Genomic DNA, 24,080 nt, shown 5'->3' with positions numbered 1-24,080 from the left:
TTTTATCAAATGGTAGCCTACAATGGCATATAAAATAATAGGCTACTTGATGGCCAACAGAGGCAAATGTATCATTTCTCCACATTTAATGTCAGTTTCATTGAGGACTTTTCCCCATTAAAAGAACCACGCAAGGGAGTTCCATAACTTCCATTTCAAATTTCCACTCGGGCAGCCCCCGAGACCCAATAACTGAGCATGCATTAAAAAAAACTTCGCTTGATACCGTTGTCTTTAAGCAAAGTCAACATTAGAATGCAGTTTAAACCACCTCCGAGCTTATGTATGTAATGCCCCAAAGTAGTTTCCAGTTGGAAATAGGCGTCTCCATAAATGACTGACTCTCTAAATAACCAACCTACAACTGGTATAAAGTTGTCACGACGTACTGCTCCCTCTAGTTTACGTGCCTCAGCCAATAGCTATAGTGCTCTCAAAACACACACACACACACACACCCCCCTCCGGCCAACCGGAACTCCCCACCAATCACTCAGCAACAGCCTGCTTTCACTGCCTGACAATCAGCAGCAGGTCGCAGTGAAATCTTTTTGGATGAGAAATGCCATGGCGAGGTCGTTTTTATGCCCTATATCAGGAGCTGGCGGAAAATAAGTTTGCTTAAAACAATTCAGAGACTGCAACGAATACATAAGAATGACACACGTATAAGGAGAGCGAATCAATATTACAATCCTGAAATCAGCTGCAACTGTCAATGTGAAAACAAAAGCTTAAAACGATGTTTGAGATAACTTTGAATCCAGAAAATGAATGGTGAAGTCGCTTCCGGACACGGCTTCCTCGCCACTCTATTCTTATGTAAACACTAGCGAGAGACACTGAGCACACAGAAGACCATGTTGAGCATACTGCAGCACAGTTTAATCAATTCATCATCATTAGTTATACTGCGAGGGGTCATCAATGACGACACTGTCAAAATCCCAGTCTAAACAGAGAACATATCCAATATCTGGTGGATAAATATTCCAAATTGAACAGGCTAGAATTAAATCGTTCCAAATCTATCGTAATCTATTCACAACTATAAAAGTCCTGGTTTCCAGTATGCAGCCATAAACTAAATGTGATTCCGAGACGCCAATGCCAACTCGCTGAATAACGATTGGTTTTACTTGACAGCGCTGCTCAAAGTGCCGTTGTAGCACTGTAACAATAAACTGATCAAAGAAACGGGAAAATCCATACCCAGTCTGGCCAAAGCCAGTCTCTCAATACACCCGCTTTGTCTACATTTTCCAAGCATTCACTAGAGAAAGGCAACAATGAGAAGAGAGAAAGAAAGGAGAATGAGAGAAAGAATGAAAGAGAGAAAGGTGTCAGAGAGGGAGAAATAGGGGGAACATAAAAGATTTCTTCCAGAAAGTGCTGACACTTGTTTTACAGTATGGTGCTCCCTTCACATACACAGAATGTTAGAGAGTACACACAAACTCCTTCATGTTATTGTCACAGTTGGGGTGCGAGAGGGGGAACTGACCGAGGGGACAGGAAGAAACAAGTGTATGGAATAAAGTCTGTAGCTGCAGATTTGTAATAGTCAGACTGGTACAAACTGGAATTCAAGTTGCACAGAAAATACTTGCATAGTAATAGAATATTATATATTAGCATAAGGTAGTCATAGGTAGTAGGATAGTAATAGAATATATATTATCAAACTCCATTAGGATAAAAAACTTGATGACACGCAGGAAAAGTATCATTCTATGCAGAGTAAGCATAGGCCTAATACTATTAACAGGTGAATGATTGCATGCATTGATAGCCAGTATAAAAGTCTAGCAAATCATCATTCCAGGGGTGGTTTCAGGACCTGACCTGCTACAGATTTGGGACTAGTTTAGAATAAGACTTTGGTTGCCACGGGAGTTATTTGGAACAAAGCATCTTTATCCAGAGAGCATTTACGGTTGAGCTCCTTGGCAGTTGCCCCCTTGCACTGAAAGGGAACATTGTGAGAGTGGATGGAGACTCTGTCCGCAGCCTCACAATGAGCTGAGTTTCCTTGCAGCCTTAGGCGGGCAGCAACACTCAACACACTGCAGGAAGGCTTCTGGATAATACCTGAGGGCATTTCCTGTTTGCTGTCACCATAGCAACCACGTGTCCTACCTTTCCGTTACAGGTAGGGACTTAAACTGGAGCCAATGAGAAACTGGGACAATGTGGAAATATTGCAGTCGCTTTATTTTAACTGTAACAGTAGCTGCTGGTTTAGTGCCAATGTAGACTACATCAAGTCAAAACTTGAGATGGGTGTTGAGCGAAACCACATATCTGGCTCTGCATAGGCAGAGCCAGATATGTGGCTCTGTAAAGCCCATAGTGGAGAGATACAGTAGCTATAGACGGAGACATGGCTAAAGTCAGAAGTCGGGTGCATCCCATTCCTATATTGTGCCCTACTTTTGACCAGGTCCCATGGGACGCAACTGTACAGTCCAGTCCCACCCCTCCCCTACAGGACCTCAGAGCAGCACTGTGTTGCTGGGTTAGCCCAGTACAGTACACTGATCCACAGTGAAACGCAGAATCATAGACAGTCAGCCATCATGAATGTACCAGACCCAGCCAGGTATCTCATCTCAGAAAAATAGTATTGGGAATATTCTGAATATGCACTGGCAACCCTCTCCTCTCGCTACAGAAAGTCTCCCCTCCCCCTCTGTACTGTAGCCTAGTCTGCATAAAGCTATCCAGCCCATTAGCCCTGATCCTTCAGCACCATTCTGCCCAGGCCGGATGGAAGAGGGAGCAGACAGAACAAGGACAGGGTTGAGTCCCAATGGAACCCTATTCCCATTGGGTTCTGGTCAAAAGTAGTGCACTATGTAGGGAATAGGGTGCTATTTGGGATGCAACCCAGGATCAGAAGGAGGCCTTTTATCAGACTGTTCCCAGTCCAGGATACACTCCAAAAAAATGCTGTGTTGTTTGGATGACCCAACTGCTGGGTTGTAGGCATTCAGTCACTTAGTTGGGTTGTTTTCTTTAAAAAGAGCAAGGTTAGGTTGTTTTCTTTAAAAAGAGCAAGGTTGGGTTGTTGATGCATGACACAGTGGGTCAGATCAGAAGACTGGAGGAGTGGCTTCGTTGGGGGCATTCCAGCACATCTGTTCTGTTGTATTGTTATCAACTGTTAAGGTTGAACACTTCTGTAGTTTAATGAGGCTTACACAAGTGTATGAGTTAAGAGCCTATGCTTATCCCAATGTTGGGATAGTGATCACTTTGTAATTTTTTAAATAACATTATTATTTACATATTGTGGTAGAATACCCTAGAGATCAAGGACTAGGCTACATGTGACAAAATATTAAAGGAAAGTAGAAATTTGTAGTATACAAACATAACATGATCAACAGGAATTACATTTACTTTCACGGGTGGCCAAAAATAACCACCTGAAAGCCACACCCATAATAAGCCACGCCTCCTGAAAATAACCTATGGATTACATTAAAAAAGACCCAGCCTGAAAGTGAATAAAAACCCAATTGATGGTTAAATTAACCTGTTTGGATAATCCCAACATGTTGGGTTATTCACAGAACCCAAATGGCTGGGTCAAAATAACCCAGCGTGTGTTCTGTCCAATATTTACCCAGCACTGGGTTACCAAATAACCCAAATCTAGAAAAACTGAAGAGAGACAACATCAGTGGAAGGTATACGAAATAAACTGATTGAGTCTATGATTAAAGTATCTGGGTTAATTCACCATGCCAAAATGGGACATTGAGGAGGAAATGGGGTGAAATGAACTGGAAACAAACGGGTCAGACAGGACTGACGTTGGTTCCCCAATCCAGCTCTAATGCTGCATGTGCTTGAGACCCAAAGATGCTCATTAAAATGTTGCAAATCTTGCTCAACATGCACTGTCTGAGTCTGACAGTATTGAATATTACATCATCTCAAAAAAGGTTATTGATGGGTTCTATGTCCGGGGTGAGCATGATATGTGTAACCATTTTATTTTGCATATCAGAAGGGTTCTTTACTGCTGTGATGGTTGTGAAGAACCATCCTGTTCTTTCCCTCTACACCATGTTTTCCTTTATGCCATGAAATGCTACACTGTTAAAACGTTCCTGTAATTTGATGGTACTCTACAGCCCTTATGGTACTCACGTGATCTTATGTGAAGTTAATGTAATAACATGTGACAACATGAAACTACACATGAAAACGTGGTCACGTGAAGTGTTCCAAAAACACATGATTTCACATTTCAAATTTCATGTGAAATCATGTGATTTTTCTGTAAGGTAGGCTACTGGTTGCAGTGAAAGTATGGTAAACAACAAGCTACTAAATGTTCTGTATTTGTTCCAACCATCAGTGGAAGTGTTTTACCAGTTTGAGTCATTGATGGATATCTTGTCAAAGGTTGAGCACCTTTTAACACTGTCAGTTCTGCAATCTTTGTAAGAACATGTGACAATAAAGATATTAAGTTTTAAGAGGTTACTGTGCATTTCACAGTAACTTAATGGCAGTTAGTTGCCTGGTAGTTATTGTAAAATTCCCAGTAACTTAATAGCCAGTAACTTACTGTACTTTCATGTATCTTTTCTGATTATTATTATATTTTTGATTTAATGATCCGGAAAACAATGCATTGGCAAGGCAATTCAAGCAAAGCCAATATGCAGTGATAATGTATTGGGCCTATAGCCAACTGCACAAACATCATTGCTATAGTACTGTTTTAATAGGTTAATGTTGCATAGGTTTGTTTTTTAAGTCATGTTGAAAACAATTCTGAGCGGTAGATCTCGGCTTGCATTTTGACTCAGAAAAGGTTGGTGACCACAGCCCTAGGGCCTACAGGGACAAAATGAAGAACCCTTTTCTGGTACTAATTAGCTATTTTTATGAGAGAGTACTGTACAGAAACTGCATTCCGTCGGTGCTGGTTGGCCTTAGAAAAGATGTGACAAATACCACACCCACCATCAACATAACTCAAACCAAATTACAAATCACCCTTACCGCCGGCATCAATCCATGCAGCTGCTGCTGGCCATATCTGGATGGTTTTCATTTGCAACTCGGCTGCACTGCACACTGTCTGGCTGCACACTCTTTCTGGATGCATGGCTCTGGGGGACATGGCAGTGACGCAGTACTGAGCGTTTGCATTTAAATAGGTCAGCCTTGGTGAACCCAGACAGGCTGTCTCAGACAGAAAACCCGGCAACTTTTTGCTTACTTTTTTTTATTTTATCTGAAAGGTATTTCTGGCAACAAGACCTGTACTTTTATTTCTGCCAACCAACCCAGTCATCATTGCAGTAATGTGTTTAAAAGTCCAGCCAACCCCTCAGTATAAACTTACCCTTTCATCTTACCAGCTTTGGCACCCATTAAATCATGAACATTAATGAACATTCTATTGTTGTTGTCCGACAAACTTGTCCTTGTCATTTTGAAAAAGTATAGCCTAAACACAAAAACGGCAGTCTGCATAGCCGTAATGCTGAAGAGGCTTTGGCACACATTACACTCTGACAGGTACTGTGCTTACTGAAACTGCCAAAGTTATCTAATCGTGATATGTTAACTGAGTTGAGGTGAGTGCTGCTCATCCTCTTTAGTCAAGTTGGCTCTATTAGCACTAATTAGAAAATGTTGCATGTTATGTAGCTTAACAAGTGGATTGTTTTACTCTTCTCTTGCTTAGTAGCCTACTCCCTACCAAAAGCCTGTGACTTGTCTGATAATCAGTCAATGTGATTTTGTTTCACTGAATCTCTTCTGTAAAGGTTAATTGGTCTCTGGCTGGGCAATTAAGTACGTGGAGGTGGTAGCTCATTAATTTGTTTGCTCATCTATCAATGATCAGAAACATGCAATAAATCAAGTCTAGGCCTATTATTTTCTATCGTATCGTATCATCAACAAGGCAGTTAACCCACAGTTCCCCGGTAGGCTGTCATTGTAAATAAGAATTTGTTCTTAACTGACTTGCCTAGTTAAATAAAGGTTAATAAAAATAAAAAAATTAAAAATTGGTACACAACCTTCACCACAGTGTTCTCCACTCTATATAATATATGTTTATAGATGTGTTGTTTATTTGATGTATTGCTAAAATAAAGGTTCAATAAAACAAGTATTACACTTGAGTTCTTACTGATAAAAAAAAAAAAAAACTTCAATAGTGGTAAAGACTGACTTCAAAGAGACCACATTCAAGTCCTCCATCCTCCACTTAGTCTGACTGCTGCTCTCTCTGGCTCCACAACAAATCCCCGCCTGGCCATCTAGAGGTGTGAATACCCAGCCAGCCTACAAGTAGAGGATGGTAAGTGCCTTACAGCAGAAAGAGACTTGGGACCAGCAGCACAATCTTGTGTTCTAAATACTGTAATTGTAAATAGTGTGTACATTTTTTTATATATATTTTTTTACTTTGTGTGGTTTGTTCACTTATGACATTAGATCAGTGTTGGCTGCTAACTTGGCCCTTATCTTAAATATTTCACTTCTGTGGAGACATTGGATCAGCATTCTTGTCGCGTTTCCTGTTAGTACATTTTATGTAGGGAGGCTAATGATCCATAATGTATGACATTCCTGGGGGTGTGTAAACTATTATTTTTTATTAGCATAGCATTTTTGTATGTTTTCTATAGTTATGTTCTTGAAAATGTATCAATTTATCAATTTGGCCACTTGGAGGCCACTTGGGTACATTTGGGCAAATCATGAAGGACACATGGGTGACTTCATACATGTAGCTTGCTCATTCTTGACGTTATCAGTCTGAAACGTTGCACATACACTGTTGCCCTCTTGTGGACACCATCTAAATTACCTCCAGCTTCCTAGCTGAATATGTGGTGACTTTTCTCTTGCATTTCAATGGTTGTTTTTTTCTTTGTATTTTCTTTTACCAGATGTAATGTGTTCTATTCTCCTACATTAATTTCACATTTCCACAAACTTCAAAGTTTTTCCTTTCAAATGGTATCAAGAATATGCATATCCTTGCTTCAATGCCTGAGCCACGGGCAGTTAGATTTGGGTATGTCATTTTAGATGAAACTTTTTTTTAAAAGGGGTTGATCCTTAAGAGGTTTTAAGTCATTTTTTGGGGTATCTGTACTTTACTTACGTATCTGTACTTTACTTTACTATTAATATTTTTGACAACTTTTACTTCACTACATTCCTAAAGAAAATTCTGTACTTTTTTACTCCATACATTTTCCCTGCCACCCAAAAGTACTCTTTAAATTTTTAATGCTTAGCAGGACAAAAAAAATTGTCCAATTCGCACACTTATCAAGAGAACACCCCGGTCATCCCTACTGCCTCTGATCTGGCGGTCTCACTAAACACAAATGCTTTGTTTTTAAATGATGTCTGAGTGTTAGAGGGTGACCCTGGCTATCCGTAAATTTCAAAAACAAGAAAATGGTGCCGTCTGGTTTGCTTAATATAAGGAATTTTAAAATATTCATACTTTTACTTCTACTTTTGATACTTAAGTACATTTTAGCAATTACATTTACTTTTGATACGTAAGTATATTTAAAACCAAATACTTTTAGACTTACTTTTAGAGAAATACTTCTTACCTACTTTTACTTTAGACATTGTCTATTAAGGTATCTTTACTTTTACTCAAGTATGAGAATTTAGAACATTTTGCACCACTGCCTGTGAGTGTGCAAAGAGACAAGGTAAACTCGGTCTGTGTAGCTATTTTATTATCTATTTATCAGTTGTATTGCTTGGGGATAGAAGCTGTTCAAGAGGCTGTTGGTGTCAGACTTGATGAACCGGTACCTATTGCCGTGCGGCAGCAGAGAAAATAGTCTATGGCCCGTTTCCTGTAGTCCACGATCAGCTCCTTGGTCTTGCTGACGTTGAGGTTGTTGTTCCGACACCACACTGCCAGGTCACTGACCTCCTCCGTACAGGCTGACTCATCGTCGCCGGTGATCAGGCCTACCACAGTCGTGTTATCAGCAAACTTGATAATGGTGTTGGAGTCGTGCGTGGCCACGCAGTCGTGGGTGAACAGGGAGTACAGGAGGGGACTAAGCACACACCCTGTGGGGCCCCTGTGTTGAGGATCAGTGTGGTAGAGGTGATGTAACCTACCTCTAGCACCTGGTTTCGGCCCGTCAGGAAGTCCAGAATCCAGTTGCAGAGGGAGGTGTTCAGACCCAGAGTCCTAAGCTTGGTGACAAGCTTGGAGGGGAGAATGGTGTTGAACGCTTAGCTGTAGTCAATGAACAGCATTCTGTTTGAGAGGCTGCCATAACCAGCCTATCAAAGTACTTCATGATTACAGAAGTGAGCGCTACAGGGCGGTAATCATAGTGTCAGGAAGCCTTAGAGTTCTGAGGAACAGGGATGATTGTGGTCATCTTAAAACATGTGGGGATTACAGACTGGGACAAGGAGATGTTGAAAATGACCGTGCATATGCCTGCCAGCTGTTCTGTGCATGCTCTGAGAATGCACCCTGGAATACCGCCGGGGCCCGCGGCCTTGCTGGTGTTGACCTGATTAAAGACCCATCTCACGTCGGAAAGCGAGATCACCCAGTCCTCTGGGTCGGTGACGGCCCTCACACCCGGCTCAATGTTGTTGTTGTCAAAGCGTGCATAAAATGCATTGAGTTCGTCTGATAGAGAGGCATTGTTGGGCAGATCACGGTTGGGTCTTCCTTTGCAGTTCGTAATGGACTGTAGCCTCTGCCACATGTGACGGGTGTTGGAGCCTGTGTAATATGATTCCACCTTATTCCTATATTGTCCTTTAGCTTGTTTGATGACTCTGCGGAGGTCATAGCGGGCCTTCTTGTACTTATTCATGTCTTCGGGCCGTAGCATCAGGGTTGTCTACGATAGCTCTGTGTGCTGTAGCCCTGCTCTTTAGAGCGTTGGGCCAGTAACCAAAATGTCAGAATCCTCGAGCCGACTAGGTGAAAAGATCTGTCAATGTGCCCTTGAGCAAGGCACTTAACCTTAATTGCTCCTGTAAATTGCTCTGGATAAGAGCATCTGCTAAAATGACAAAAATTTAAAGAAATGCCACATACAGTATGGGAGCCGGGTCGTTCCATGAAAAAAGTGCCTTTTGCGTAGAAAGTGTACCAATATTGGATTTGAAAAGCAAGTTATATTAAATGTAGTGCCCTTTAATATTGACCACATGGATAATTCAATAAATCCGATTTTTTATATTAATAAAGGCTTGCTAAAGTGTCAAAATTCAGTAGTTTGACATGTCCCTCCGTCAACCCTTTGTCACTTCTAGGAAGATTTTAACCCACTTAATCCTGTGCGGTAAGACTTCCTTTTAAAAATATTTTTGTTAAAAGAAACATTGGAACATCCAATAGTCAAATCATAGAGTAAATGCAGTTGAGCTGGTTTTACTCTTTTTGGCCATTTGCTGGTGTTTTGTGGTGGAAAACTGAGCAGGTCGATAACACGTCAATCCTGTGTTAGACAGGAAAGAAATGCTTTAACAATCGCATTTTTTGCAATCAATTGCCACTCCCTGTTGCACACAACAAGCTTTCATTCACCCTGTCACAAGGGGATTTATGGCTGATTGAAAAATGTATTATCAACCCTGTTACGGTTAACCTTTTTTCACTTAATAGGCACTTACTATAGTAATTTTTGTATTGAACCTCTTGAGATTCTGCTCTTTATGACAGAATGTTAAAATTAGGTTACACTTCTTAAAAAGGCACCTAATTCGTGGAAAGACCCCTCCTGTATTGTATAATGTTGACTTGCACACTATTCTAGCATGTCATTTTTTCTGTACATTCAAACTTTCAGTGAGTTTAGCATTTCTTATCAAGTCCAAGTCTACCAAGCCAATACTGTAGCTCGTTTCCTAGGTAACAAAAGCTTGGCCCTTCTTTCATATGCCCAGGGCTTTCCTTGCCAGCCAAATAAGGAAGTGCTCATTGTCCAGTTCTCCCTGCAAGTAATCCTAAACACAAAAGCCATGGACCATTCAATAGGGTTACCTAATATTTGGGGAGAGGGGTCCAAATGTGTCCAAGTTTTAACTGAGGGCCTATGGCAAAGCTTCAAAGACTTGCAAAGGCACCTAGACCCATGTTATCCAAGGTCATTGCAGAATCTGAAATGCCTTGAACCGGATGACAGAAAGTGGGTCAAGATATTACCAATACTGTACTTACATTCAAGTACAGTATAAGCCATGTTCTGAAGAAGTTCTGCTGTGAAGCCAAACCATTAGTCATGAGCTAAAATAAAACTATGGGCCCTCGACCAAAACTTTCCTCCTCCATCTCTCTTGTTGGAAAGATGGGTCATCTGTCTACCGGTATTCTGGATTCAACAGAACAGAGGGAGAGAGGGAGGGAGGGAGAGATGGAAAGAGGGAAGGAGCGAGAGGGAGATGTAGAGGGATTCTATTAATGTTCAAGCATCCAGTACAGTGAAAAGAAAGCAGCTACTCCATCAGGCCTCTTGAGGTGTGACAGTCCCATGCATACAAATAGGACTTTATCTCTCTCCGCAGACTTTTAACAGGGTGCAGCAGGGTGGATCATCTGACTCCCTCTCTCAGGGCTCGAGGTAGAGGCTGCCCCTAACTACAGATCTAGGATCAGTTTACCCTACTCACAGCCCTTAGCTTAAACATTAGGTGGATGTAAAAAGATCTGCTCACAAACTGGTCTGTACCAATGACTGCTGCTGACTCTCGGGGGTCATGTCTAGCCTATACAGTGACATCACACGCCACAACTTCCACGCCTCTTCTGTACATAGACAACAACACGTAAACCAAACTTAAATCATCTTTCAAAAGTTTGTGCTTTATGCTGCAGCCTTGGTGTGAGGTTTTTGCCCTCCCACTCTTAGGCCACATTAGCCGTTGCAACTAATTTTCCAATGAAAACTTTTCAGCAGCTCCACACATTGCAAGGTGAAATGCTGACTCTGCACTAGGGACAGTACAGAAGCCACACATTCCAACCGGGTTAAAGCATGGAAATCCACTGTTGTTTTTTGTCTTGATGGAATCTAAGCACAAGGGAAGAATGGAATGCCGAGCATACATATCACCAAAATGCATTGGATTGAAAACTTCATCACGACCACAGCAGTTGTTTCTAATAACATATAATATGTTAGGATAGTGAATTATAAAGCTTTAAACAAATAGCCCTCTAACTTACATGCTTTGCAGCAAAATAGGACACATAATCATCAATACAAATGCCACCACTACATTCAGAGCCACAGATCTAGTTGACAGTGTTTTGCTAAAAGACCAAGTGAAAGTGCCACATACAGTACCAGTCAAAAGTTTGGATACACCTACCCATTCAAAGATTTGTCTTTATTTTTTCTATTTTCTACATTGTAGAATAATTGTGAAGACCTCACAACTATGAAATAACACATATGGAATCATGTAGTAACCCAAAAAAAGTGTTCAACAAATCAAAATATATTTTATATTTGAGATTCTTCAAAGTAGCCACCCTTTGCATTAATGACAGCTTTGCACAGTCTAAACGTGTACTGCATCTCACACAGCTACTCCTAGCACTAGTCTCACAGTGAGTATTAACATTACAACTAATCAAGACCCCAAAATACAGTAGATATAGATAGGAGCTTGATTCTGTGCTCCTGCCCTTTTCATGAGATCCTGCTATGCATCGATGCAGAAGGCTTCTGAGGCCAGAATGCTATAGTGCATTCCACATGTCCCTGTCTCTGCAAACACCACTGAGCCACAGGCAAAGGAAAGGCCCACATCATAGGCAGCTTGCAGCACCTTAATTGGGGAGGGCGGGCTCATAGTAATGGCGGGAATGGAATGAATGGTATCAAATACATCAAACATGTGGTTTCCATGTGTTTGATACCATTCCATTCACTCTTCTCCAGCCATTATTATGAGCCTTCATCCCCTACCAGTCTACTGTGGCCTACATTGAGGCCTACTGAACTACCACCCCCTTACATCACTAAACCAACACAATCCTAACAGGATAAAGAGACACACTTGCAAATAAAGGTTGAATATATGTTCTAATATATTGTTCTAGTATATTGTCTTATATTGTCTCCCCCCCAAAAAATTGGTCTACCATTACAGCTGAGAAACATATCCACCAACGATAAAGAACTTGATGATAAGCTTGGGATAATTCTCAGAGCAGTGGGTTCAATAAGGCTGCTTACCGACCCATAGTGGTCCCACTTTACATTCAATTCCCAAAAACCACAAAGGCAGTTTAGGTACAGTGAAATTACAATTATTAAACAGTACTCAATACTTACAACTGTCGCCCGTTTGTGGTATACACACTTTCAAGCATTTGCAAATGAGGATAATTAAATATTCTAATCTAAAACAATAATTACATAGTGAGTGAGTGGGTGGGTGTGAAGCCACAATTGGGGTTTGTTTACAAATCTTATGTTAAAGGCCCAGAGTAGTCTGTTTTTCCTGTGTTGTGTATCATATTGTACAACAGCTGATGGAACTAACAATGGAAAAGTGTTATTTAACTAGGCAAGTCTGTATTTTCAACCAGTACCTATCAATCTACACAGGACCTTCTGTAGTGGTTTGCATGGGCAGGAGTTTCGGCATGCCTGGTGACATCACCATACAGTAAATTGGTTAATAAATCAATAACAGAGATAGTTCCAAACCTCTCTGCCAATAACAGATCGTTTTCAGTTCTCTTCCCCACTCACACAGTCCGAGCTAAATTCTTGCTTTGAGAAATAGTTTTTAGTTAAAAAGAGATTTGTCAGTTTTAATGTAAAACTATTACAGCAAGGCACTTAATTGTTAACCAGAAATGATTTGATATTGGTATAAAAACGGCAGCATTCGGGCCTTTATTATACAATTATTTGTGTATTGTATAATTGCACAACCTACAAACTAACTATTAATGTAGCTACCATGTAAATAGGTTTTAGGACACTTGATGTAACGTGGGAATTGTAGTCATACAACACAACAAATAGGCTAAAGTCCATGTCAATTTCATCTAGCCTAATTCATAGCCATAGGGCATAGGCAGAAGAGAGCAGTGAATGAGAGTAATTTCACACGTTTGTTGTTCTACATGCGTCAAACAGAGAAGGGGAGTGTTGTCTCGTCTGTCGGTGTACTCTCGATTCGGATACAGTGTGCATCCACCTTATTTCTAATCAAGTGTCTGTTTCTCACACAAGTCAAGGTTAACAAGCCGGCCGTGTCTGCAGTGGGTGAAAACGGCGAGGGGTGGAGGTTCAAGGGAGGGGTGAGTAGTCTTGAAAAACCGAACGTAGTCACTGTGTTGCCTATAGTCGGGTTTTCGAGACTAAGGCGGGGTGAGGTGCAATTATTGTATAGCCTGGCCTGCTGTATAATGATGATGCATACATACACCCATATTTTCAAGTTGGTTACATGCGGTAGGATTGTCAATCAATAACATACAAACATAGGCTTTTCGTGGAATAATGATGGAAATGAAAGGGTAGATTAAACAATTCATCATAAAAAAAAGATTTTCAAATTCACAATCAACTAGACCCAGTCGAAAACTACTGTGCGCACTAATCCGGCTGGCAATATGCCTTCTGGTGCCGTGGGCTTGGCAACGCAGAATGAGTTCTATAATGGTGGAAAATAAATTATTCTCACTATGCAGGGTGAGCACATAGTATAACAGAAAACAGATGTCAAGACAATACAACAAAAAGTGTGCTGCGGGCACAACTCTTACCTTTCTCTCCATTGCTGAGATCCAGTCTGTGCACTCCAAGCAAACTGAAATAATGTTCCTGAAGATCTGTGCGGTGTTCACTCCTCAACTTCCACACCCCTACTCTATCACTCCCCCATTAGGTAGACTGGTACATCGGCAACTGTAGACACAGTAGGGGATGGAGCGGGGTCTGGTGAAGCTTAGTTCGTTTCAAGAAGCGCAGGCGCGGGGTCTGCTGGAGATAAAATATAATAAAAAATTGCGACTAGCAGGGAGGGAGTGTCATCAAATTACCGCTTTTGCCGTTGACACACACACACTGTCTGCCCACTAAAATATTTCACAAGAGATGTAAACCGTTAGGGAATGTTAGTCTCTTAATGCAAATGGTTTAATGAAAAAGGCACAAAGGATGACGAGCTGTCTGTAGCGCGTTTTTTGAAAGATGCAGTGGAAATTATACTTAAACGATTTTACTGAGTTATAATTCATATAATGAAATCAGTCAATTTAAATAAATAAATAATGCCCTAATCTATGTATTTTCCATGAATGGGCAGGGCGCAGCCATGGGTGGGGGGCCAGGTCCAGCCAATCAGGAGTTTTTCCCCACAAAAGGACTTTAATACAGACAGAAATACTCCTGTTTCATCAGCAGTCCATATGTCTGGTCTCAGACAATCCCGCAGGTGAAGAAGCCGGATTGTGGAGGTCCTGGGCTGGCATGATTACTTGGTCTGTGGTTGAGGCTGGTTGGACATACTGCCAAATTTTCTTAAACGACGACGTTGGAGGTGGCTTATGGTAGAGAAATTAACATTTAATTATCTGGCAACAGCTCTGGTGGACATTCTTGCAGTCAGCATGCCAATTGCACATTCCCTCAAAACTTAAGACAGCTTTGGCATTGGGTTGTGTGACAAAACTGACCATTTTAGAGAGGCCTTTTGTCCCCAGCACAAGGTGCACCCGTGTAATGATCACACTGTTTAATCAGCTTCTTGATATGCTACACCTGTCAGGTGGATGGGTTATCTTGGCAAAGGAGAAATGCTCAGTAATAGGGATGTAAACACATTTGTGCACAACATTTGAGAGAAATACACTTTGTGCATATGGAACATATCTGGAATATTTTATTTCAGCACATGAAACCAACACTTTTGTTGTTGCGTTTTTTTGTTGTTCAGAAAATATATATCACCTGAGCATCATAATGTTGATAGTTAAATGCAACCCAATTGATCATGGCCAAAATAACAAACTTTAAAGATTACATTACAGAACATAAGTAAGCCTTTCATTTTAAAAAACACCTGATTATATTTTCATAAAGTATTATCTTGTGTAGTTTTATAGCATTTCTAACAATGTGAATACAGGTTCTCTGCATTATATTGTTAAAGTAAAGCATCAACACCATTGAAAAATTGCTTTATTGAAATAAGGTATGGCATGTCCCCTCAGAATACAACAATTGCACTTTGAGAACTAGTGAAAATGGTTAACTATTCAAATGCAATCCATGATTATTTTGAAAGTCTGGAGATTCGCTCATGGTATTTGCATATGGCAGTTAAACACTTTTCACTTGGTTACAAAACTAAAATAGTATTGCAGTGATATTTTCTCTTGAAGGCAAACAACAAATGAGGTGAGATGGCATTACAGATTTCAGACCATCTTGGAGCAGCAGATACATTATTTACTATTATTACTTCGAGGTTTGCTTGTTTTGGGCCTTTATTAATCCTGGACATCGAAGTAGTCGATCGCCGGCTCTTCCTTGACCGCCTTGGACCAGCTGCTCACACCATCAGTCCTGATGACAAACACAAGAACCACAGTTAACTAGCTGTAGCTGGATAGTTACAAGTCATTGGGACATTGAGAGCCTACAAACTAAGGTCCAATTCAGGCCCATGTCCTCAGTTCCAATTTAGGCCTGTGTGTGTGCGGAGTCTTTCAGTGTGTGGAGTGAGGAGTCTTTCATTGAAAATCCTAGTCATTGGCGACTCCATTACCCACAGTACTAGACTTAAAACGAATCATCCAGCGATCATACATTGTTTACCAGGAGGCAGGGCTACCGACGTTAAGGCTAATCTGAAGATGGTGCTGGCTAAAGCTAAAACTGACAAGTGTAGAGATTATAGGGATATTTTTTATCCACGTCGGCACCAACGATGTTAGGATGAAACAGTCAGAGGTCACCAAGCACAACATAGCTTCAGCGTGTAAATCAGCTAGAAAGACATGTCGGCATCGAGTAATTGTCTCTGGCCCCCTCCCAGTTAGAGCTCATCACTCCCCCTACAGCCGAGTCTCACAACTCAATCGCTGGTTGAAAACTTTTCTGCCCCTCCCAAAAGATAGAATTTGTAGATAATTGGCCCTCTTTCTGGGACTCACCCATAAACAGGACCAAGCCTGGCCTGTTGAGGAGTGACGGACTCCATCCTAGCTGGAGGGGTGCGTTCATCTTATCTACGAACATAGACAGGGCTCTAACTCCCCTAGCCCCACAATGAGATAGGGTGCAGGCCAGGCAGCAGGCTCTTAGTCAGCCTGCCAGCTTAGTGGAGTCTGCCACTAGCACAGTCAGTGTAGTCAGTTCAGCTATCCCCATTGAGACCGTGTCTGTGCCTCGACCTAGGTTGGGCAAAACTAAACATGGCAGTGTTCGCCTTAGCAATCTCACTAGAATAAAGACCTCCTCCATCCCTGCCATTATTGAAAGAGATCGTGATACCTCACATCTCAAAATAGGGCTACTTAATGTTAGATCCCTCACTTCCAAGGCAGTTAGTCAATTAACTAATCACTGATCATAATCTTGATGTGATTGGCCTGACTGAAACATGGCTTAAGCCTGATGAATTTACGGTGTTAAATGAGGCCTCACCTCCTGGTTACACTAGTGACCATATCCCCCACGCATCCTGCAAAGGCGGAGGTGTTGCTAACATTTATGATAGCAAATTTCAATTTACAAAAAAAAGAAAAAAATACATTTTGCATAATACCCTAGATGCAGTCACACCCCTAAAAACATTTGTCATAAGAAACTAGCTCCCTGGTATACAGAAAATACCCGAGCTCTGAAGCAAGCTTCCAGAAAATTGGAACAGAAATGGCGCTACACTAAACTGGAAGTCTTCCGACTGGCTTGGAAAGACAGTACTGTGCTGAATCGAAGGGCCCTCACTGCTGCTCGACCATCCTATTTTTCCAACTTGAGGAAAATAAGAACAATCCAAAATGTATTTTTGATACTGTCGCAAAGCTAACTAAAACACAGCATTCCCCAAGAGAGGATGGCTTTCCCTTCAGCAGTGATAAATTCATGAACTTCTTTGAGGAAAAGATCATGATCCGTGTGGCTCAAATGGTAGAGCATGGTGTTTGCAACGCCGGGGTTGTGGGTTCGATTCCCACGGGGGACCAGTACGGAAAACATTTATGAAATGTATGAATGCACTACTGTAAGTCGCTCTGGATAAGAGCGTCTGCTAAAGGACTAAAATGTAAATCATTAGAAAGCAAATTACAGACTCCTCTTTAAATCTGCATATTCCTCCAAAGCTCAGTTGTCCTGAGTCTCCACAACTCTTGACACATTGATGAAAATAATCATGGCCTCTAAACCTTCAAGCTGCATACTGGACCCTATTCCAACTAAACTACTGAAAGAGCTGCTTCCTGTGCTTGACCCTCCTATGTTGAACATAATAAATGGCTCTCTATCCACCGGATGTGTACCAAACTCACTAAAAGTGGCAGTAATAAAGCCTCTTGAAAAAGCCAAACATTGACCCAGAAAATAAAAATAACTAAAATCGGCCTATATTGAATCTCCCATTCCTCTCAATTTTTTTGAAAAAGCTGTTGCGCAGCAACTCACTGCCTTCCTGAAGACAATGTATACGAAACGCTTCAGTCTGGTTTTAGACCCCATCATAGCACTGAGATTGCACTTGTGAAGGTGGTAAATTACCTTTTAATGGCGTCAGACCGAGGCTCTGCATCCGTCCTCATGCTCCTAGACCTTAGCGCTGCTTTTGATACCATCAATCACCACATTCTTTTGGAGATATTGGAAACCCAAATTGGTCTACACGGACAAGTTCTGGCCTGTTTAGATCTTATCTGTCGGAAAGATATCAGTTTGTCTCTGTGGATGGTTTGTCCACTGACAAATCAACTGTAAATGTCAGTGTTCCTCAAGGTTCCGTTTTAGGACCACTATTGTTTTCACTATATATATATATATATATATATATATATATATATATATATATATATATATATATATATATATATATATATATATATATATATTTTACCTCTTGGTGATGTCATTCGTAAAAACAATGTTACCTTTCACTGCTATGCGGATGACACAGCTGTACATTTTGATGAAACATGGTGAAGCCCCAAAATTGCCCTCCCTGGAATCCTGCGTTTCAGACATAAGTGGATGGCTGCAAATTTTCTACTTTTAAACTCGGACAAAACAGAGATGCTTGTTCTATGTCCCAAGAATCAAAGATCTTCTGTTGAATCTGACAATTCATTTTGATGGTTGTACAGTCATCTCAAATAAAACTGAAGGACCTCGGCGTTACTCTGGACCCTGATCTCTCTTTTGACGAACATATGAAGACTGTTTCAAGGACAGCTTTTTTCCATCTCTAACATTCCAAAAATCAGACACTTTGTCCAAAAATGATGCAGAAAAATGTATCCATGCTTTTGTCACTTCTAGGTTAGACTACTGCAATGCTCTACTTTCCGGTTACCCAGATAAAGCACTAAATAAACTTCAGTTAGTGCTAAACACGGCTGCTAGAATCTTGACTAGAACCAAAAAAATGGATCATATTACTCCAGTGCTAGCCTCGCTACACTGGCTTCCTGTTAAGGCAAGGGCTGATTTAAAGGTTTTACTGCTAAACTACAAAGCATTACATGGGCTTGCTCCTACCCATCTTTCCGATTTGTTCCTGCCGTACATACCTACACGTACGCTACGGTCACGAGACGCAGGCCTCCTAATTGTCCCTAGAATTTCTAAGCAAACAGCTGGAGGAAGGGCTTTCTCCTATAGGAGCTCCATTTTTATGGAATGGTCTGCCTATCCATGTGAGAGACGCAGACTCGGTCTCAACCTTTAAGTCTTAATTGAAGACTCATCTCTTCAGTAGGTCCTATGATTGAGTGTAGTCTGGCCCAGGAGTGTGAAGGTGATACGGAAAGGCACTGGAGCGACGAACCGCCCCTGCCTGGCTGGTTCCCCTCTCTCCACTGGGATTCTCTGCCTCTAACCCTATTACAGGGGCTGAGTCACTGGCTTACTGGTGCTCTTCCATGCCGTCCCTAGGAGGGGTGCGTCACTTGAGTGGGTTGAGTCACTGACATGGTCTTCTTGTCCAGGTTGGTGCCCCCCCCTTGGGTTGTGCGTGGCGGAGATCTTTGTGGGCTATATTTGGCCCCGTCTCAGGATGGTAAGTTGGTGGTTGAAGTTATCCCTCTAGTGGTGTGGGGGCTGTGCTTTGGCAAAGTGGGTGGGGTTATATCCTGCCTGTTTGGCCCTGTCCGGGGGTATCGTCGGATGGGGCCACAGTGTCTCCCGACCCCTCCTGTCTCAGCCTCCAGTATTTATGCTGCAGTAGTTTGTGTGTTGGGGGGGGGGGGGGGGGCTAGGGTCAGTCTGTTATATCTGGAGTATTTCTCCAATCTTATCCGGTGTCCTGTGTGAATTTAAGAATGCTCTCTGTAATTCTCTCTCTCGGAGGACCTGAGCCCTAGGACCATGCCTCAGGACTACCTGGCCTGATAACATCTTGCTGTCCCCAGTCCACCTGGCCGTGCTGCTGCTCCACTTTCAAGGGTTCTGCCTGCGGCTATGGAACCCTGACCTGTTCACCGGACGTGCTACCTGTCCCAGACCTGCAGTTTTCAACTCTCTAGAGACAGCAGGAGCAGTAGATACTCTGAATGATTGGCTATGAAAAGCCAACTGACATTTACTCCTGAGGTGCTGACTTGTTGCACCCTCGACAACCACTGATTATTATTATTAGACCCTGCTGGTCATCTATGAACATTTGAACATCTTGGCCATGTTCTGTTATAATCTCCTCCTGGCACAGCCAGAAGAGGACTGGCCACCCCTCATAGCCTGGTTCCTCCCTAGGTTCTGGCCTTTCTAGGGAGTCTTTCCTAGCCACCGTGCTTCTACACCTGCATTGCATGCCGTTTGGGGTTTTAGGCTGGGTACAACACTTTGTGACATCAGCTGATGTAAGAAGGGCTTTATAAATACATTTGATTGATTTCAATGTGTGAGTGCAAAGATGCATGCCTACTTGCTGCTATGTTGTTTGATATGGGCAATGGGTGGGGGAGCCCTTGAGACCCCTGTATCTCTCTCTATCAGGGATGTCAGGGTTGAGTTAGGACAGGCAGACTTCCCCCTGCACACAGGAAAAAGTACAGTTACAGCATATCCTCAGAATAGCAGAGGCACAGCACTGTCTGAATTGTTCACAATACACATCCCTTCATACAAAATATACCCAGCTGATACTGTTGCACAGACAGTATTTACAAAGTATTTTTAAAGCTACAACATGCATCTATTTTGAGATTGTCATAGATTGTAATGCGCATGTGGAGGCGTTACCTGACGGCGGTGATAACCACGTTGCGTTTGGGCTCACTGTCGTAGCTCACGCTCTCTACGTTGTAGACCTCAGCCAGCTCGTGGACTATCTTCCTGTGCTCTCTGTTCATGGGCGGGAAGCAGTGGCTCCTCTTGGACAGTTTACCCTGAAAACGGGTTACACACACACACACAAACACACACACACACGTCACTCAAGACTTCATGTTTCCACTATGAAAGATTGTTCCGAGTTACCATTTGATTTAAGGTTTAAATAAATGTTGTCCTAATAAACATCGCAAGCTACCGAAGCTGATTCACTGGACATTACGCTGACTAAAGTACTATTTTCCAATGTTCAGAACCAAAAGGGATAACCAACGACAAATAGAACCTTTAGCGAACATCATCAATACCCATCGTAATACCCAAGGACATTCAAATATTTAAAGTCTTTCCTGCACTGCTTCAACTAAGGGGACCAGAAGCTTTTAGCTAAATGCAGACTACGCAAACTGAAGGTCCTCTAGTAAGCTGGTAGCGGTTTAGGGAAACCCAGTCATGTATGGGAAATGCTGGCCCTGTATAAAGTATTTAAATCCAACACCATCTCATCTAACTGCTCTTAAATAATACACACTGTACTCAATTTAAGTGGTGGGTGACATTTCATGGCAAAGAGGCGTGTGTTTATTCTTGTCCCTGTGCTTTAATTCTGTGTTAAATTCACCCCATCTGTGTTCAAAATGGCAACCTATTCCCTATTTAGTGCACTACTTTTGACCACGACCCATAGGGCTCTTAGGGAATAGGGTGTTATTCTGCACACAACCTAAGTCTATTGGTCCCTTACCTTGCTGGCCAACTCAACCAGATTCTTGATCTCCTCTTCAACCTCGCTGACAAACTTCAGATCTTTTCTAAATTTGGAAAAATAAGAAATACGTTATGTTGTGGTAAAGCAGTGGAGAAGGTAGAAAGTTAAGTTCCTCAGCGTACACATTACGAACAAACTGAAATGGTCCACCCACACAGACAGAGTGGTGAAGGCGCAACAGCGCCTCTTCAACCTCAGGAGGATGAAGAACTTTGGCTCGTTACCAAAAACACAAACTTCTACAGATGCACAATCGAGAGCATTCATTCGGGCTGCATCACCGTCTGGTACGGCAGCTGCTACGCCCACAACCACAAGGCTCTCCAGAGGGTAGTGAGGTCTGCACAACACATCACCGGGGGCAAACTACCTGCTCTCCAGGACATCTACACCACCCGATGTCACAGGTAGGCCAAAAAGATCATCAAGGATAACAACCACCCGAGCCACTGCCTGTTCACACTGTTACCATCCAGAAGGCGAGGTCAGTACAGGTGCATCAAAGCTGGGACCGAGAGGCTGAAAAACAGCTTCTATCTCAAGGCCATCAGACTGTTAAACAGCCATCGCTAACATTGAGTGGCTGCTGCCAACATACTGACTCAAATCTCTAGCCACTTTAATAATACAAAAAATGTATACAAATGTATCGCTAGTAACTTTAAACAATGGCGCTTTATATAATGTTTACATACTCTACATTACTTCTCATATGCATGTACTGTACTCTATACCATCTACTGCATCTTGCCTATGCCGCACCCCCATATATTTATATGTACATATTCTTATTCATTCCTTTACACTTGTGTGTATAAGGTAGTTGTGAAATTGTTAGATTACTTGTTAGATATTACTGCACGGTCGGAACTAGAAGCACAAGCATTTCGCTACACTCGCATTAACATCTGCTAACCAGGTGTATGTGACCAATAAAATTTGATTTGATTTAAAGACGATCCATCAATGAAATGTGAAAATGTTGTCTCAAAGGGCACCGGTAGTGGCTCGAAGTACATCGGTGCCATCAATTAGCCTTCAAATTGGGAAATACTATCCCCATAACATGCACACGAAGAAAAATATCTGAGAACATGCTTGGCATGCATTAATAATACATTACATGTATTGGTACACCACCTGGCATCTACTCGGAGGCTGTCACTATACGTGGAGGAGGAGGTGCGGATGTTGAAGGGGTCCACTGAAGGAGAAATCTGCAGGGCCACAGCCAATCGCCTGTCAGGACACATACACACAACTAAACATGGGCAGACATTAAAGGTCCACTGATCTAAAGAAGACTAGAAGAGGAAAAGGCTCTGACGTTGACTGCACAGTTTAAGAAAACAAAATCAGTTAGACAGCCTAAAGCAACGTGCTATCAAGTGGCTGTCTGTGTGCAGGGCTCCAAACTAACATTTCCCCTGGTGCCACTAACCTTTTCAGTTGTTGGCACCAGCACATGGTTTGGTCACACCAGGTTTTTCCCCCACAGCGTTAAGCAACAGAAAAAAAATGTGTAATCACTTTATAAAGTCATTCACAGTGCTTTAGATGGTATGATAGAATACTGAGATGTTAGGCTATTTAAAAAATTAGTTGTTTCATCTAACATGTCTAAGAATCCGGTGATTGTCATGAATTGTGGGTTGACAATAGGGTATTGTTATATTTTACTCTTAAAATATGACTCCAGAATGTTGTTGTTCAATAGAAATGAATTTGCCTTATTTATGTGAACTAAAACCATATGCAAAGTATTTTGGGCCCAATTCACCCCGAGGAAGTGAAAGTGATCTAATGTGTTAAGAGTTAACACTAAATATAATATCCAGTGCTAGTAGCCATTTCTTAAATCTATCAGTAAAGGTAATATCTATTTCTTTTTTTTGCAATTGTAGCCTACTACCCTATGCACTCGCAAGGGCCGATGCGCATTCCGCTTTCTTACGCTTCGTATCTCAAAACTATATCAAATTTCTTGCGATCGGTTGTAAAATAGTCTATTTAACAGTTTCAACAGTAGTTGCTTCCAAAGCTGTGTTTTTCCAGCAATTGGATTATTAAAAAATATATATATTCCCGGGGCGCACAACGGGCGGAGAGAGATCAGCAGCAGGCCCTGCTGTGGTTGCAGTCTGTAGCCCTGCTGTGTGCGAGCGCACAACAGCTGTGCAAAAACTGACCTGTTCCTTTCCAGTGCAGCACACCCTTCGTCACACTCCAACCTGAGACGGAACACAGAGACATTCAAATAAGCTGGAAACGGTACACTCATATTTTGTACAAGGTGAATAACTGTGTTTTGTATGCTATAAGCTTTGAGTCAGGTTTGGTCCCATCTTACTTGGTCTGTTTCATCTCCTTCTTAGTGATGAGACCGATGTCTACAGAGTCACCCAGCTGCATGTCAGACAGCTTACTGGCCATGGCAATGGCTGCATACCTACAGCACAGGGACACATACTGGGAACCACTGTTTGGCACTGCATGCAGAGTCAAGTTCGGAAAAGTGCACATGGAATAAGTGATAACTCTGGTTTAGAGCACGCATTCAAGGTCGTTGTTTGATTCTACTGTACAGGCACATAAGGGCGCACACCTCTGATGGGCACTGGCTGCCTCCGTGCACACTACCGTTTCCTTTCTCCGGCCGCAGTCACACTGTAGCGCCACCTGTGGGACAGACGTGGAAACTGACATGAAACCCTGGCCACAAGAAGAAGACTGCTGCAGTCCAACACGGCTGCCTGTATCTC

At 42.0% G+C, this 24,080-nt stretch overlaps 2 protein-coding genes across 4 annotated transcripts in view; both read right to left on the bottom strand.

Annotated features, from left to right (window-relative positions):
• LOC106578675 (SWI/SNF-related matrix-associated actin-dependent regulator of chromatin subfamily D member 3) overlaps window positions 1-13,998 on the bottom strand; it is a 62,511-nt gene extending 48,513 nt beyond the window's left edge. Inside the window, exon 1 of the mRNA XM_014157755.3 lies at window positions 13,790-13,998. Within this exon, the coding sequence (XP_014013230.1) occupies window positions 13,790-13,801 (12 nt within the window). The 5' untranslated portion in view covers window positions 13,802-13,998. The remainder of the gene's footprint in view (window positions 1-13,789) is intronic.
• A 1,191-nt stretch (window positions 13,999-15,189) lies between these two features.
• The window catches only part of LOC106578679 (transcriptional repressor NF-X1), a 28,328-nt gene continuing 19,437 nt past the window's right edge, over window positions 15,190-24,080 (bottom strand). The window contains exons 17-24 of one of the 3 annotated variants that reach the window (XM_014157768.3): window positions 23,924-23,997; window positions 23,669-23,767; window positions 23,508-23,549; window positions 22,459-22,557; window positions 21,295-21,361; window positions 20,460-20,605; window positions 20,143-20,250; window positions 15,190-15,593 (exon numbers count right to left, since the gene is read on the bottom strand). In XM_014157768.3, coding sequence (XP_014013243.3) covers window positions 15,518-15,593; window positions 20,143-20,250; window positions 20,460-20,605; window positions 21,295-21,361; window positions 22,459-22,557; window positions 23,508-23,549; window positions 23,669-23,767; window positions 23,924-23,997 — 711 coding nt within the window. In that variant the 3' untranslated portion in view covers window positions 15,190-15,517. Of the gene's footprint in view, window positions 15,594-20,138; window positions 20,251-20,459; window positions 20,606-21,294; window positions 21,362-22,441; window positions 22,558-23,507; window positions 23,550-23,668; window positions 23,768-23,923; window positions 23,998-24,080 lie in introns of those variants that run through there. The other 2 variants (XR_001322500.3, XM_014157769.3) reach the window with 2 other exon arrangements.

This window comes from Salmo salar, chromosome 19 (assembly GCF_965601325.2).
Source record: "Salmo salar chromosome 19, fSalSal1, whole genome shotgun sequence".
Classification (NCBI taxonomy): domain Eukaryota; kingdom Metazoa; phylum Chordata; class Actinopteri; order Salmoniformes; family Salmonidae; genus Salmo; species Salmo salar.
This window is presented reverse-complemented; position numbering and strand designations above follow the sequence as displayed.